The sequence below is a fragment of the Acomys russatus genome, chromosome 5 (assembly GCF_903995435.1).
Source record: "Acomys russatus chromosome 5, mAcoRus1.1, whole genome shotgun sequence".
In the NCBI taxonomy this organism is placed as follows: domain Eukaryota; kingdom Metazoa; phylum Chordata; class Mammalia; order Rodentia; family Muridae; genus Acomys; species Acomys russatus.
The window spans coordinates 28,065,836-28,082,706 of NC_067141.1; the positions used below are offsets into that span (position 1 = coordinate 28,065,836).

The 16,871-nt window shown below is 57.0% G+C and overlaps 1 protein-coding gene across 1 annotated transcript; it reads left to right on the forward strand.

Annotated features, from left to right (window-relative positions):
• Positions 1 to 705: 705 nt before the first annotated feature.
• Positions 706 to 16,781, forward strand: Ltbp3 (latent transforming growth factor beta binding protein 3). The gene is made up of 27 exons (XM_051145928.1): positions 706 to 1,370; positions 4,042 to 4,371; positions 4,524 to 4,726; positions 4,909 to 5,014; positions 5,170 to 5,262; positions 5,428 to 5,550; positions 5,942 to 6,100; positions 6,196 to 6,381; positions 7,387 to 7,403; positions 7,480 to 7,552; positions 7,680 to 7,778; positions 9,712 to 9,837; positions 9,965 to 10,096; positions 10,204 to 10,332; positions 10,542 to 10,664; positions 10,800 to 10,922; positions 11,838 to 11,960; positions 12,161 to 12,280; positions 14,172 to 14,300; positions 14,529 to 14,696; positions 14,865 to 14,948; positions 15,179 to 15,307; positions 15,396 to 15,533; positions 15,913 to 16,074; positions 16,149 to 16,229; positions 16,312 to 16,443; positions 16,539 to 16,781. The coding sequence occupies exons 1-27, from the start codon at positions 1,049 to 1,051 to the stop codon at positions 16,688 to 16,690; spliced, it is 3,762 nt and encodes a 1,253-aa protein (XP_051001885.1). The 5' UTR covers positions 706 to 1,048; the 3' UTR covers positions 16,691 to 16,781.
• The last annotated feature ends 90 nt before the right edge of the window (positions 16,782 to 16,871 follow it).

Sequence of the window (16,871 nt, forward strand, 5' to 3'; positions counted from 1 at the left end):
GGGAAGGGGGGAGGTGGCAGGGTGGGCACCAGGAAGCCCTCTAAAAGGGGGGCTGGCAGGGAAGTTAGGTCTCTAACTCTGTTCTTTCTGCTGTGCTTCCGGACCCTCCAGGCTTCTTCCTGGGACCTCAGTGAACCTTGGCCAGAAAGTGCCCTTGCTTAAAATCCTTTCCTTTGAGAGAAGACAGGATTAAGGAGCCATGATTTGGGGGCTTAAAAGACCTCTAAATATACAAAGGCCAATGGGCAAAAGTTAACAGGCCTCTGGTCCTCCAATGCAAGACCCATCTGCCTCGGTTTCCCCGTTTTGATTGGATAGGAAAGTAGCTCGGCGGGGAGGTGTGCGCAGGCCTCTGCACCCCGCCCCGAGGAATCTGGCGGGACAGGCCCGCGAGTCCCAGGTGAGGACTCTCTGGAAAGGACCCAGGTCGGTTCCTGCGCGGGGCGGGCACCTGGGGGGGACGAGCCCCACTTTAGCCCGCGCCCTCACTGTTGGACACCTTCGCTCCTCCGGGCAGCAGCGACGACTCTTGAACCAGGGGGGGGGGGGGGGGGGAGAGGGGAGAAAAAAAAAAAAACCCGTCTCCCTGGCCCGGGGCCAGCGTCCCAGCCCCCCTCGCCGCCGGCGCGCTCCAGCCAGGGAAAACAACTGCTCACTTCTCCCTGCGTCCTCCCCGCGCGCTCCCTGCTTCCCGGCGGCCGCGGGAGAGGAGCCCGGCCAGGGGGAGGCGCGGAGCGGGCTGGCCACCCGGCCTTCCTTTCCCCTCGCTCCTCCTCTCCGCCTCCACTTGCTCCGGCCTCCTCGCTCCGGCCGCAGTTCGGGGCCTGGCTGGGTTTCTCCCGGCCAGGGAAGTTTCTTCGCTCTACCCGCAGTGCAGCTTCCATCCTCTCCCTCGCAGCAGGGATCCGGGCCGCTCCTGCTGTCCCCTCCTTCCCCTCGGCCTCGGCTTCTTGCCCCGCTCTGCCCTTTGCAGCCCTCTCCCGAGCTCCCAACACTCGATCCCCAGCCCGGGCTCGCCTCCCGATCCCCGAGGGTCGTGCGGCCTCGGATGCCCGGGCCCCGAGGGGCTGCCCGCGGCCTGGCCCCTGCGATGCGCGGGGCCGGGGCATCAGGGGTGCTGGCGCTGCTGCTGCTGGCGCTGCTGGGCCCGGGCGGCGGGGCCGAGGGGGGGCCGGCCGGCGAGCGGGGCACAGGCGGGGGCGGGGCGCTGGCCCGCGAGCGCTTCAAGGTGGTCTTTGCGCCGGTGATCTGCAAGCGGACCTGTTTGAAGGGCCAGTGTCGGGACAGCTGTCAGCAGGGCTCCAACATGACGCTCATCGGAGAGAACGGCCACAGCACGGACACGCTCACCGGTTCTGGCTTCCGCGTGGGTGAGGGCCCGGGGGGCTCTGGCTGGGGCCATAGGGAAGGACAGGCAACAGCACCAGGCAAAACCAGAGTAGAGCATTGGGCATAAGAGCTGGGGAGCTGGGGTACAGCGATCGCAGATCTGGGGGCCAAGAAGCTTGAGAGGCTGTAGTTCTTGAAAGCCAGGGTTGAGGACAAACTGCGTGGAAGCCTGGATTTGAAAGTATTGGATACGGTTTGAGGCTTGGGCTGGGGTCCCGGATGACATAGGCTTCCTGGGAGGTGCTCAGCTACAAGCGGGAGCATACAGGGGGTTGGGGAGATAAGAGCAGGGGTAGAAAGTCGGGGAGAAGGGAGTGAATATTTCCCCAACAGAAATCCTTTAAAACTGTCTCAAGTTTGGCCTGGTGGAAGGAGACACCTGCGTTCTCAGGAAGGCGGAGCTATGCTTAGGACTGGGAGGGGTGTGGGGGGGCTTATTGATAAAATCTAAGGGGAAAGGCTTTGAGGCCTAAGAAGTAGGGTGCTAAGTAGTGACACGGGCCTGGTGGAGGGGTCATTTTGGGTCCTCAATCAGCTAGCCTGTTTCCTATATCCCTCAGAAATTCCAAACATCTGAAAGTCCCTCAGAGCTGTCTCCACCCCAAGTCTGAGGGCCTCCTGGTCAGCCTGGAGCCCACCCCCTCTTTAAAAGAGTAGGCCTGGGGCTCAAAACTCCTCCCCCAGGGTCCTGTGGGCCAGGCAGGGGGGAGGTGCCCCAGCGGTAATTACCCTCCTGGACAGGGTAATTAGGCCGTGCCCAGGATGGCACCAGGAAAACGGCCCCTCTCACACATTCTTACGTTCACTCAGAGCTACAGACCAAAGGAGTCCCACTCAGAGCTCTCAGGAGGGTGTGCTCTCTCTGTCCCTGTCCCTGTCTCTCTCTCTCTCTCTCTCTCTCTCTCTCTCTCTCTCTCTCTCTCTCTCTCTCTCTCTCTCTCTCTCTCCCGTGTGTGTGTATGTGTGTGTGTTGTGTGTGTGTGTGTGTGTGTGATGCACAAGGCTTTGGCATGACACGCACGCTGTGGTTAGTTCAACTTCTGTGTGTCTCGGGTGTGTATTTACAGTCACCGTCTGGGAGTGTTTACACAGCCGATATTTGTGTCAGAATCAGTCTGTGTGTGACAGGATGACGGTGCATGTGCTGGGTGTGTACCCAGCCTCTCAGGCCCCCTGTCTGGTCATCCTGTGCAGGCTGCATCTCTGTCCATGCTGCCCACATCCCCCAGGCTCAGTGCCCAGGCCACAGTGGGAGGGTGTCACTGAGAGGTCACTCTCAGCACTATGGGTGACTCACTGGAAGGCAGGAAGGAGCAGATCCTGCCTCCCCTGGCCGGGGACACACCTCTGTTGCCCTTGAGGCCTGGTTTTCAGAGAGTAAGCAGGACGGGTAGGGCTGGTCTGGGATGCTCTTAGCCCACCCTGAGGATCAGGGGTGCGTTAGGCTAGTACCCAGGAAAGCAGCACAGCCAACTTCCCTCCCCCAGAAAGTGGCGCAGCCTTGGAACAAGCAGGAGAGGAACTGGGGATGGAACTGAGGGACTCAAGACTAAAAGCACACATCATTTCCTTATCCCCCTGAACCTCCTCTGGGACAAGGAGCTGAGGACCACCAGGCGCTGCCCTCTAAAATGCCTTTTATAGTGGGAGAGGCAGATATGACTACAACCCGGGGAAGTGCCAGCCAAGCTGGGCAGAGGGTGGAGAATGGGGAAACCTCCCTTCTGGAAGAGAAGCTGGGCCCAGAAGGTTCAGCTCTGGACATGCAGCAGCTGGCACAGACCCTGGACCATAGGAAAGGCTAGAGATAAGGCCATGAGATACTGGCACACTAGGAAGAGATGGGTAGACCCTGGGCCAGGGGTGTGCAGGGGAAGAACAGAAGGAGCTGGCCTAAAAGGAGGTTCTGGAGCATGGCCTCAAATGTTCAGCCAGGGAGTAGAACAGTAAGATGAGTGAAGAGGCGGGGTTATTTTAGCTACAACTTTGCCTGAGGTGCGTTCTCCCCACCCCCACCCATGATGGGATTGTGGACAGATGAGAGAGAGGCAAACGCCTTGGGGAGGATCAAAGATGGGTTCGAGGACACTATAGGGGTTGTAACTGGGATGCTGGTGTCTGTTGCCTGTGGGTTTAGCGGACAAGAACCCCCAGGGGTGAGTCCAGGTGGATAGGGGTGTTCATATGCTGGGCCAATTGCTGCTGAGGTTAGACATGGCACGCTGTACTGGGGTAGGTAGCAAGATGGAGAGAGGGAGGCAAGGATGAGCTAGGGGAGAAACCTGAGACCTGAACTAAAGGGAGAGCTTTAGCTGTCCCTTCTGCGCACTCTGTATCACACTGGGCCAAGCATCTGTACAGACATTGCTCATTCTGCTGAGAAGCACGGGCAGGAGAAGCACGGGCAGCGGAAGTAAGATGCTCGAAGGCACAAGGGCATGTGGCCAGGCTTTAAGAGTCCATAATCTGTCATGGAGAGAAAGGTGTTGGGGACCTACAGAAGGCTGTTTCCGTGTGAGTGACCGGTTATCGAAGTCCGCTTCCCAGTTAGAGCAGAGCCAGTGGATGGCAAGGAAGTCGGAACATTGAGCCAGGATGTGGGTGATGACGGGCTGAAGAACAACCAGACCCTGACCCGTGTCTCCTCCCCAGTGGTGTGCCCTCTACCGTGCATGAACGGTGGCCAGTGCTCCTCTCGAAACCAGTGCCTGTGCCCCCCGGATTTCACGGGACGCTTCTGCCAGGTGCCTGCCGCAGGAACTGGAGCCGGCACCGGCAGTTCAGGTCCGGGACTGGCTCGGAGCGGGGCCATGTCCACAGGTCCGCTGCCGCCCCTTGCTCCAGAAAGCGAGTCCGTCGCTAGCAAACACGCCATTTATGCGGTGCAGGTGATCGCGGATCCTCCCGGGCAGGGGGAGGGACCCCCTGCACAACACGCAGCCTTCCTGGTGCCCCTGGGGCCAGGACAAATCTCAGCAGAAGGTACTAAGAGACGGGCAACCCAGGGGTGCTGAAATGGGCGGGCAATAAGGGTGGCCAGATCTGGGCACGGGCCAGGCCTTGGAGGAGCTCAGCGCCGCGACCCTCCAGAAGCGGGACAGCCCTGAGGCCACCGCGCCCCGCCCCCCCCCCAGTGCAGGCTCCGCCCCCTGTGGTGAACGTGCGTGTCCATCACCCTCCTGAAGCTTCCGTTCAGGTGCACCGCATTGAGGGGCCGAATGCAGAGGGCCCAGCCTCCCTCCAGCACCTGCTGCCTCATCCCAAGCCCCCTCACACGAGGCCACCCACCCAAAAGCCACTGGGCCGCTGCTTCCAGGACACACTGCCCAAGCAGCCCGTGAGTGAAACCACAACTCCAAAAGAACAGCCCTTCTATCTCAGGGTCACCCTTGCTAACTCATCAGAACTGTATGAAATTGTGTGTCACAGATTGGGGCTGGAAAAAAGGAAAAAAGCCTCAGGAGGGAGGCGAGTGGGGGCGGGGCACTCTGTGATTCGGCTCCATATTCCTCCGCCTAGTGTGGCAGCAACCCCTTGCCTGGCCTCACCAAGCAGGAAGATTGCTGCGGGAGTATCGGTACTGCCTGGGGACAAAGCAAGTGCCACAAGTGTCCACAGCTCCAGTGTGAGTGCCTGGCTCCGTGCAGTATCCTCCATTGGGTGAATGGGTTACCCCGCTCTCTTTCTGCCATAGAAGTCTCCAACCCACTGCCCACCAAACCCTTTCTCTCCTCCTCTGCAGACCACCGTGTTACCACCATGTCTGTCCTTTTTCTACAGATACAGGGGTCCAGAAGCCAGGACCTGTGCGTGGGGAGGTGGGTGCTGACTGCCCCCAGGGCTACAAGCGGCTCAACAGCACCCACTGTCAGGGTAAGGTCAGCTGGAGAGTCTCTGGACAGTGAGGTGGGCCAGTGGTCATGGTGGGGGTGGGGGGTCCTAAGGTGGGAGAGTAGGGCTAAGGCAGAACGCTGAAGTGTGGAGCAGCTTGCTGGCGCCTTATGGCCACAGCTACAAGAATCAAACTGCTTATCACAGACATCAACGAATGTGCGATGCCCGGCATGTGCCGCCATGGTGACTGCCTCAACAACCCTGGCTCTTATCGATGTGTCTGCCCACCCGGTCATAGCTTGGGCCCCTCACGCACACAGTGTATTGGTGAGACTTGGGGGCTCCTGGTCCTGGGAATTCACAACATTGGATGGATGGGAGGGTCAGAGGTCACAAGAAGTCAGGGCAGGTTAGGGGTTGATAGCAGAAAGTCTCAGAGCAGATGCAGTCAGTGATGAGTCACATGAAAGCTGAGGTTAGAGGTCACACAAGGTCAGGGAGATCAGGGTCCTATACATCACTGGTTTGATGAGAAGGACAAATGACATTTAGAGCAACTTGAATCGGGAGTCAGTGGTCATATAGGTTTCAGGGGGTCACATGAGGCCAGCACCACATAGACATTGGGTTGACAGAACCAGAGAAGTAGGGTCTGGAGCAACTGGGTGGAGGGGCAGGGGCAGTGTTGAGGCACTGCCCTCCACTACCACCCCTGCAGCTGACAAGCCAGAGGAGAAGAGCCTGTGTTTCCGCATAGTGAGCCCCGAACACCAGTGCCAGCACCCTCTGACCACACACCTCACCCGCCAGCTCTGCTGCTGCAGTGTGGGTAAAGCCTGGGGTGCACGGTGCCAGCGCTGCCCAGCAGATGGTACAGGTAAGCCAGGGGCACGCAGGGAGCATGATGGGGGCGGGAGACGAGCTGCATACCTGTCCAGGAATTCACTTGCCGTGCCCACATCTTGACCACAGCAGCCTTCAAGGAGATCTGCCCGGCTGGGAAGGGGTACCATATCCTCACCTCCCACCAGACACTCACCATCCAGGGCGAAAGTGACTTCTCTCTTTTCCTGCACCCTGATGGGCCACCCAAACCTCAACAGCTCCCTGAAAGCCCCAGCCGAGCACCACCACCTGAGGACACAGAGGAAGAGAGAGGTCTGACTTAATCCATAACTCCGTATCTACAGATAAGACTATCTTTTTCAGATTTACCTTTTCAGACATTAAGTCTAACCTTTTCAGGCAGTGGTTCTCAACCTGTGGGTTGTGACCCATGTAGAGGAGGGTCACATTCACCTCAGACATCCTGTATATCAGATCTTTACCTCAAGATTCGTAACAGTAAGCCGGGCGGTGGTGGCACACGCCTTTAATCCCAGCACTCGGGAGGCAGAGGCAGGTATATTGCTGTGAGTTCGAGGCCAGCCTGGTCTACAAAGTGAGTCCAGGACAGCCAAGGCTACACAGAGAGACCTTGTCTCGAAAAACCAAAAAAAAAAAAAGATTCATAGCAAGTAACAAAATTAGTTATGAAGTAACAATGAAATAGTTTTATGGCTGGGGGTCACCACAAACGTCAGAAACTGTATTAAAGGGCTACAGCATCAGGAAGGTTGAGAACCACTGCTCTAAAAGTACAAGTCCTCAGCCCAAACCACAGATGCCCTCCCCACAGATGCCCCCCCACAGATGCCCCCCGACAGATGCCCTCCCCACAGATGCCCCCCCACAGATGCCCCCCCACAGATGCCCTCCCCACAGATGCCCCCCCACAGATGCCCCCCCACAGATGCCCTCCCCACAGATGCCCCCCCACAGATGCCCCCCCACAGATGCCCTCCCCACAGATGCCCCCCCACAGATGCCCTCCCCACAGATGCCCCCCCACAGATGCCCCCCCAAGCCTTAGTCTCTCACCCTCACCCTCCATCTGACATTAATCTATCACCTCCTAGGCCAGCAGTGGACAAACCTAGCTCAACCACTGCTCTCTAGACCACAGCAACTAAACAACCATACCCGATCTCAGGGTCTAAGCTTTGACCCTTGACACAAAGGCATGGCTTTTGAACTCTCAGAGAGTGCTCTCCCAAGCCAGTAAAGCCCTAGCCTTGACCTTGACCTCCCACCCTGACACTTAAAGTTTCATCTCTGTTTTAGGAGTAACCATGGACCCAGTGAGTATGGGAGCCCAGGTGGAGGGGCGGGGAGCCGAGGGAGCCAAGGAGGGCTTATAGTACCTATCAACCACAGCCAGTGAGTGAGGAGCGACCCGCGCAGCAGAGCCATCCCACTGCCGCCACCTCACCTGTCCGGCCTTACCCAGGTGAGCTAGGTCCTTCCCTGAGAAGTGAGCAGGGGCAGGGAGAGGGGTGCTCCAGTGAGCAGTGAGTGCTGAGTGGCGGCTCAAGCACCAGCCTCGCTCTCTGAAAAGCCCCTGCTCCTGCCTGCAGAGCTGATCTCTCGGCCCTCCCCACCGACCTTTCACCGGTTCCTGCCTGACTTGCCCCCATCCCGAAGCGCAGTGGAGATCGCCCCCACTCAGGTCACAGGTAAGGCCTGCCAGCAGGGCCACATTCTGCCTAGGCTACACATAGTTTCCCTCCCTCACCACTCACAGGCTAGCACTTGGCCAGAGCCAGGAAGCTCCAGTAAGCAGCAGACGCGTCTCCTGGCCTTCCGGTGGACCTGCTAGTGTGATGACAAGCTCAATCTGAGAGCACTCATTGGTCAACGGATGTTTATTGAGCACCTACTGTGTACCTCCCAAATAACACCCCCTCCCACCACAGCAAACAGATTAAGCCAGGTGTCCTGGCTCACACCTATCATCTCAGTACTCAGAAAGTGAAGGCCGAGGATTACCTAGAGTTGAAGGGTCAGCCTGGGCTGTGGTATGAGGCTCACAAAGTAGATAAGTCATTAAAGTCCAGCATGTCTCATAAATGCTACGGAAAGTCAGAAAGGACAGGAAGTCTGTAGGTTGTGATAGTAGGTAGCAATGAGAGAGTGGTGTGTGTGTGTGTGTGTGTGTGTGTGTGTGTGTGTGTGTGTAACATTTTAAAGATTGCTAGACATTCAAGAGGTAGGGGAGGGGCATGCAGACGTAGAGAAAGAACATTCCAGGGACGTTAAGTCTGGGCAAAGGTGTGGAGAAGTCTGAGTCACTGGTGGAGGAGGGGTAAACCACAGGAACCAGAGGAAAGCCAGTTCATGGAGCCGCCGTAACAGGCTTGACTCTGATGCCAAAGGCTATGAGAAGTGGCTACATGGACTGGGCATTGCAATCATTGCTAACGCAGGCCGAGCCTCTGTCTGCCAGGCTCGACGTCAAGAGTGTCACAGACAGAATAGCATTTCACTTTCTCATACTCTCAAAGGGAAAAAAATGCTTACCTCATTTTCCAGGTTAAAAAAGCTCAGGTTCAAAGAGGCTTAACACCGGGCGTGGTGGCGCACGCCTTTAATCCCAGCACTCGGGAGGCAGAGGCAGGCAGATCGATGTGAGTTCGAGGCCAGCCTCGTCTAGGACAGCCAAGGCTACACAGAGAAACTCAGTCTCAAAAAAACCAAAAACAAACAAACAAACAAACAAAAAAACAAAGCAGCTTAACAACTGGTCCCAGGACCCAGTGAAGCCAGATCAAGCCTATGTCATACAGAGTCCAAAGCCACAGTCATTGAACTTGACTGAAACCCTGAGCCTACATGAGCTCCTGAGATGAGGGATCAGGTGGAAAGTGACTGCCCCTGGGAATCATGGGAATGTGGAGGACAAGGTGCCTGGAAGGGGAGCAAGGAACCAGGCTGAGAGCAACCTACAGAAGCCCACTGGTCAGGTGTCATTTGGCAGAGCTAAGCTTAGCATCACCCTGGCCTTTGTGGAAAAGGTGGGAAACAAAAGGGCAGAGGAAAGGAGGAGCCGTCCATCTGACCATGCGGACACGGTTCTGGCATAAGTCGACTTCCCAGGGACTGACTGGTATCTGCCTCAAGAGGGGAGCTAACTGACCATGGAACATGGAGGGCCCAAGGGGTGTAGAAGCCACTGGCTAGAAGATATTAATAACCCCGAGACTACAGGGTTTAAACTGTTGAGGTGACTGGGGAGAATGTTATCGCAGAGACTCGGGATAGGGCGCTTAGCCAATATGGTTTGATTAGAGGTGACAGGGGTCAGGCTCCTGGAATTCTCTGTGGGGATGGGATGGAAGCAACAAAGGTAGCAGGGATGGATGGCAAGGACGAGAGAGTTGTATGCGGAGACTCTCGGGAACAAAGACATTAGCATGACTTGAGATAATGTTTAAGAACTCCTAGGACTCAAATACCAGTGTACAAAAGCAAGGGGTCACTATGTGACCAAGCTCTCCCAATCAGTAAGGCTGGCATCATGCCAGCCCTTCCATGTGGCAGAGAGCAGTACTCCCTGATCATCCCCTTGACCCGATCCCCCACCCACCCACCCCGCCCCCCATGCCACAGAGACCGATGAGTGCCGATTGAACCAGAATATCTGTGGCCACGGACAGTGTGTGCCCGGCCCCTCAGATTACTCCTGCCACTGCAACCCGGGCTACCGGTCACATCCCCAGCACCGCTACTGTGTTGGTGAGCAATGGGGGTTAGGAGCGGGAACTGGGTGAAGGTGGTAGGAGGAAGCCTAGAGCGGGTAGCCCAGGGGTGGCAGCGGCTTACAACATGCCCTCGATGTCTCCTGGCCTGCCGGTCCTTCCAGACGTAAATGAGTGTGAGGCTGAGCCCTGTGGCCCAGGGAGAGGCATCTGCATGAACACTGGGGGCTCCTACAATTGTCACTGCAACAGAGGCTACCGTCTCCACGTGGGTGCAGGAGGACGCTCGTGCGTGGGTGAGTGACGCCAGTCAGCCCCGGGCTACCCTGGGTATACTGGGTGGGACCGGTTCCCAACGCCCACCCCATTCTCTATTGTGCACCTCTGTCCTGTCTTCGCTCAGACCTGAACGAGTGCGCCAAGCCTCACCTGTGCGGCGACGGTGGCTTCTGTATCAACTTTCCTGGTCACTATAAATGCAACTGCTATCCTGGCTACCGGCTCAAAGCCTCCCGACCACCCGTGTGCGAAGGTGGGTTGCTCTTCCAGACGGAAGTGAGCATCACTGCCGTCCCTCGGCTTAGGATGGGTGCGAGAAGACTGCACCCATCTCCGATCCTCTCAGTTTAGGGTCAGGGAAGCCCTAACCTGTCTATTTTGCTTGATTTGTGACGGAGGGAAGCCCTGTCGAACAGCCATGTTGTCCCCAGACCTGTCCTCTTCCTTTTCCCTTCCGTGCAGACATCGACGAGTGTCGCGACCCTAGCACCTGCCCCGATGGCAAATGTGAAAACAAACCTGGCAGCTTCAAGTGTATTGCCTGCCAGCCCGGCTACCGCAGCCAGGGGGGCGGGGCCTGCCGTGGTGAGGACCCATCTGGCTGCACGTGGGGGGCGGGCCTCCTGGGAGTAGAGCCCCCCCTCTAGCCCTGGGGAGGGGTGCCTTACCCCAGCAGTTTGCAAGTAGGGCACAGTTTGATGCTAGGGGTCCTCCCTGCAGATGTCAACGAGTGCTCTGAGGGCACCCCCTGCTCTCCTGGATGGTGCGAGAACCTTCCTGGCTCCTTCCGTTGCACGTGTGCCCAGGGATACGAGCCCGCACCGGATGGCCGCAGTTGCGTGGGTGAGCTCCAGCATGCCCGGGCCGGCCAGAAGCTCTGTTCTCTTGTTAGAGAGTGGGTCACCCTGTAAAACCAGCAGTTGGTAGGGTTGCTGGCTCACTGGGGCTTATGTTTTCAGCGATGCAGCTGGACCTTGGAGGGCAGATTTCTTATGTGTATAGGTATTTGGCCTGTACGCGTGTATGAGCATCATGCACATGTCTGGGCCCTTGGAAGCCAAAAAAAAAGGGGACCAGATCTGGAAGTAGAGTTACTGACCTCTGTGAACTCCCAAGCCCCAGCCATGTGTAAGAGCCCTTAAGCCTCTGTAGGTGGTGCTGTTCATTTGGATTAGGGTCCCTAGGACTGGGACTTTAAAAGGGAAGATGCTGAGCCTGTTCATGTTAGACAAGCCCAACAGGGTGGTCCATTTGGGGCTCTCAGGCAGAGATGCCAGTAGAAGCTGAGCAATGTAGGTTGGGAGTCTTGGACCAGACACGGCTCTCTGGAACTATCAGTTGTGGACTATGGGGGCGGTGGAAAGTTGAGGTGCGCCTGCTTACCCAGGGAGGGAGAGTTCGATAGGAGAGTATTTCGCAGAACCTTGTAGACACGGACGCTAGGAGAAGCAGGGCGATGAAAGGCCATCGGGAGATGGGAGCAAAGGCGTGGTAGGGATAACGGAAGGGGGCGGGGCTTTCAGAGCACCACGCAAGAAGCTGGGGGAACCAGAAGCAGTGTAAGAAGCGAGGGTACCTCTCTTTAGCACCAGACAGGGTTGAGGAATCCTGGGAGTACCTGCTTGGACACCTATGTACGTTTTTTTGTGTGGAGCAGGGTAAAGGCCCCTCGGCGCGGCCTCTGCTCTGTGCTCCAGACAAAAAAGGGTACCGGAAGCCTAGGGCAGCCTGGGCCCTAACCGCCTCTGTGCCCTACAGACACGGATGAGTGTGAGACTGGGAACATGTGCAACAACGGCGTCTGCACGAACACACCAGGATCCTTCCAGTGTCAGTGCCTCTCTGGCTACCATCTGTCAAGGGACCGGAGCCATTGTGAGGGTGAGGGACCCTAAAGCCTGGGCGCTGGCCTGCTCCTACCCACCCCAGGATCTCTTCTGCCCAGGTCCAGTCCCCATCTAGATCCCACTTGTGGTTTGGGGTGTGGGAGTGGCCCAGAGTTCTTGGAGTAGGGAACCCTCGTAACTCCAGGCTGTGATGGAGTCAAGCCACGAGAGTCTCTAAACCGGCATCTCCTGCAGACATCGATGAATGTGATTTCCCCGCGGCCTGCATCGGGGGCGACTGCATCAATACAAATGGTTCCTACAGATGTCTTTGTCCCCAGGGCCATCGGCTGGTGGGCGGCCGGAAGTGCCAAGGTATGAGGAGTTGGCTGAGAGCTGCTGAGCCGGAGTGGCTGGGCTGCGTAGTCTGACACATTGTAGCCTTTGTGTAGCCTTTCTTTCCGTCCATTTATTCGTCAATCCATCTAAGTCTCTCACACCTTTCCATTCCTTCTCTAACAAGGGCCGCCCTGGCAATGGCAGTATTTCTGGGTTGCTTACTACAGTTAAGCTCTGTTGGCTTTGTAGCTTTTGTTGTTGAGATTTTTACTTTATGTGTGTGTGCACTTGCCTGAGTTATGTCTGTGCATTGCATGCAAACATGCCTGCTGAGCCTGGAAGAGAGTCAAAGATGGTTGGGAGCGGACACGTGGGGGTGGGATCGTCTGGAAGAGCAGCCAGTGCTCCTAAAGGTGGAGCCACCTCTCCAGCGCCTCTGTTCAGCTCTTCACAGATAACAGTAGTCTGACCCACTAACTCACCCCTGTACATTCACCACCACGTGATACCTGCACACCCCCATCTGCCAAGTGCTGTGCTAAATGTTTCAGCAATGATCTGGGGCTCCTCTATTGGAGTAGGGTGTGAAAATGAGTCTCAGATTCAGGGCGAAAGTGCCCAGAATTTCTTTTTTTTTTTTTTTCGTTTTGGTTTTTCGAGACAGCCCTGGCTGTCCTGGACTCACTTTGTAGACCAGGCTGAGCTCGAACTCACAGCAATACGCCTGCCTCTGCCTCCCAAGTGCTGGGATTACGGGCGTGCGCCACCACGCCCGGCTCAGAATTTCATTAAAGGGAGGTGACTGGGAACTGGGACTTGAAGCCTAAGGGGGTCTCTCAGCAGGGCCTTCTGGGTAGGAAGGGGTCTCTCAGCAGGGGGCTCTGGGTGGGACAGTGGGGGTGTCTCTCAGCAGGGGCTTCTGTTAGGAGGGGTCTCAGCAGAGACCTCTTCATGAGAAGTCCCTCTGAAGGGTACTCTGGTTAATAAGGGTTCTCTTATCGAGGGGCTCTGGGTGTGAAGAGGACTCTCAGCAGGGGTTCTGGGGTGGGAAGAGGTCTCTCTGGGTAGGAGTCTACCTCAAAAATAGCTATGGCAAAGTTCCCATGGTGTCTTTTAGAGAGGAGGAGACAACTCTACCCTGAGCAAAGTTTTGAGAGGAGTGAAATGTGATTAGTTGCCCGGCGTGGTGGTGCACATGCATACCTTTAATCCCTGCACTCTGGAGACAGAGGCAGGCAGATTTCTGTGAGTTCGAGACCAGCCTGGTCTACAAAAAGAGTCCAGGACAGCCAAGGCTACACAGAGAAACCCTGACTCGAAAAAAGAAAAAGAAAAAGAAAAAAAGAAAGAAAGTAAAGAAAAAAGAAAAGTGATTAGTCAAGTCTGGTGACATGAGCTGGGCATGGTGGCGCACGCCTGTAATCCCAGCACTCAGAAGGTAGAGGCAGGCGGATCACTGTGCGTTCGAGGCCAGCCTGGTCTACAAAGTGAGTCCAGGACAGCCAAGGTTACACAGAGAAACTCTGTCTTGACCAAAAAAAAAAAAAAGTCCAGTGGCATGTATGTGTCATCCCAGCTCTACGTGAGGCTGAGGCAGGAGGATATCAAGTTAAACGCCAGCATAGGAAACAGATGTTGTTTCAAGAAATAATAGGACAACTGTGATGAGACTAGATGGCAGCTGACGGTCAGGAGCTCGCTCCATTGCCAGGAGGACCTAGGGTTTTCAGGGCTGACAGCAGTAAGTGTCACAAACCTAACCACACAGACAGACCCAGGGGGACTGTGTTGTGTGCACTTTGAAACCAAAGCAAAAACTCAGGTTCTGAGCCTGTGTCAGGCCTTTGGGTACATTCCAGGGAGATAGGGGCTGGGTCTCTCCAAAGCTGAGCTTGCTCTTGCGTCCCACTCTCCTCACAACTCGCAGATATAGACGAGTGCAGCCAGGACCCAGGCCTGTGCCTGCCCCATGGGGCCTGCGAGAACCTCCAGGGCTCCTATGTCTGTGTGTGCGATGAAGGCTTCACACTCACCCAGGACCAGCACGGGTGTGAGGGTGAGTACCCTCCCTCCCCTCAGCCTGGTCACCCTTGGAGCTACAACTGATGCCACCCTTCTGAAGTCCTAGGACAGGAAGAAATCTTCTTGGCCTAGAAGTGGGTGGAGCTAGACCTCTCCCTGGGGGCGGAGAGGGCGGGGCAAAGGGAGAGAGTGGATGCAGTTTTGTGTACAACAGAGCCAAAGCTACTATCTCCATGAACTTGAACTGTCACTCCCTTCCCAGAGGTGGAGCAGCCCCACCACAAGAAGGAGTGCTACCTTAACTTCGATGACACAGTGTTCTGCGACAGTGTATTGGCTACCAATGTCACCCAGCAGGAGTGCTGTTGCTCGCTGGGGGCTGGCTGGGGAGACCACTGCGAAATCTATCCTTGCCCAGTCTACAGCTCAGGTCAGAAGGATACGCCTACCCCTTCCCCGAGCTCCCATTTGTTCATCGGGAAATCAAAGGGCTTCCCCTATGGGTAGATAAGACCGGAAAAGTGGAAAAGCAGACGTCTGGCAGGCGCAAACTCAACCCCCCACGCCCCGCCCCACCCCCTCTTCTCTCATTTTGCAGCTGAGTTTCACAGCCTCTGTCCTGACGGAAAGGGTTACACGCAGGACAGCAACATTGTGAATTATGGCATTCCAGCCCACCGCGGTAAGCTCTGACCTGGCACCTCGCTGTTCCTCCCCATTATGGTCTGGCTTGGTTTAAGGGTGCTCGCTGGGTCTGCCACTCAGCTGAGTAAGCCCCGCCCCTTACCCCTGCTCAGTCCCAATAATCTGCCCTGGGTTCAATTTTCCCCGCCCATGAGTCCCAGCCAAGGGGCCCAAGCCTCCAAGTATAGAAGAGGCTATTGGGCATTCACGCTTCCCTTGGTCACACAGACATCGACGAATGCATATTGTTCGGAGCAGAGATCTGCAAGGAGGGCAAGTGCGTGAACACGCAGCCCGGCTACGAGTGCTACTGCAAGCAGGGCTTCTACTACGACGGCAACCTGCTGGAGTGCGTGGGTGAGCACAGACAGCTGCAAGTCGTGGCCCTGCGGAAGCAGCCACCCTCACCCAGGCCCGCTCCTGTCACTATCCATTCTTTCCACAGATGTGGATGAGTGCTTGGATGAGTCCAACTGCAGGAACGGAGTGTGTGAGAACACACGCGGCGGCTACCGCTGCGCCTGCACGCCGCCTGCAGAGTACAGCCCTGCGCAGCGTCAGTGTCTGAGCCCGGAGGAGATGGGTGAGACCTGGAGGATCAGCGTGGGGAGCAAGGAGGGACCAGAGCACAGACTGAGCTGTGATTACAACCCCTACCCACCCCCTCGATGCCCCACAGACATGGATGAGTGTCAAGATCCGGCTCTTTGCCACTCTTGGCCGTTGCGTCGCCTCGCAGGGCTTCTACCACTGCAAGTGTCACGTGCCCTGGGGGCGGGGAGGGGCGCCCTCTGGTCGCGACTGCCAGCTCCTGGAGAGCTGGGGTGGATGAGGGCGACATTCGTCCTAGGCTGATTTTGAGTACTGTCAGGATAGAGCCCCTGGGCCACAGGCAGCGGGTGGGATGAGACTGCAGTGGGCAGTCCTTGATTTCCTCCTGCTAATGTGGTTCGGTTCCACAGAGCACTCTCCAGAGCGACGCGAAGTGTGTTGGAGCCAGCGAGGGGAGGACGGCATGTGTATGGGGCCTCTGGCGGGGCCTGCCCTCACTTTTGATGACTGCTGCTGCCGCCAGGGCCGTGGCTGGGGCACCCAGTGCAGACCGTGCCCGCCTCGTGGCACCGGTGAGCTACCCCCTGAGGGACTAGGGATAGGGACTGGGGTACAGCAGTGTTACTGACTCTGTACTCACTTCCAGAGTCCCGGTGCCCTACTTCGCAGAGTGAGAGCAATTCTTTCTGGGACACAAGTCCCCTGCTACTGGGGAAGTCTCCGCGAGGTGAGGCCAAGGGAGCAGAGGTGTGGATCGGAGGCCATCGGTGGCAGCGCATGTTGACACTGTATTCTTCTGGCCCATATAGACGAGGACAGCTCAGAGGAGGACTCAGATGAGTGCCGCTGTGTGAGCGGCCGCTGTGTGCTGAGGCCAGGCGGGGCAGTGTGCGAGTGTCCTGGCGGCTTTCAGCTGGATGCCTCCCGCGCCCGCTGTGTGGGTGAGCAAGGCGGGAGGGTCAGAAGGGCAGAGTCAGCAGGGATTGGGCAGCACCACAGTGGAACTTAACCTAAATCTGTCACCCCCACCTTGCAGACATCGATGAGTGCCGAGAACTGAACCAGAGAGGGCTGCTGTGCAAGAGCGAGAGGTGCGTCAACACCAGTGGCTCCTTCCGCTGTGTCTGCAAAGCTGGCTTCACCCGCAGTCGCCCTCATGGGGCCTGTGTGCCTCAGCGCCGCCGCTGACGCCGTTTTGGCCCCCATGTCAGTGATCATTGAGGGATTTTTCCACTAGTAGTGGAGACAAGTACATCCTTTGCTCCTGTCCAAATGAGAGCATGGACCCAAGGATCCTCTGGGGCCCACAGATCTCCTTCCTGCACCCCAACACCCAAGGGTGCTCCTGTCTGCAGGGCGCTGTCTGCTT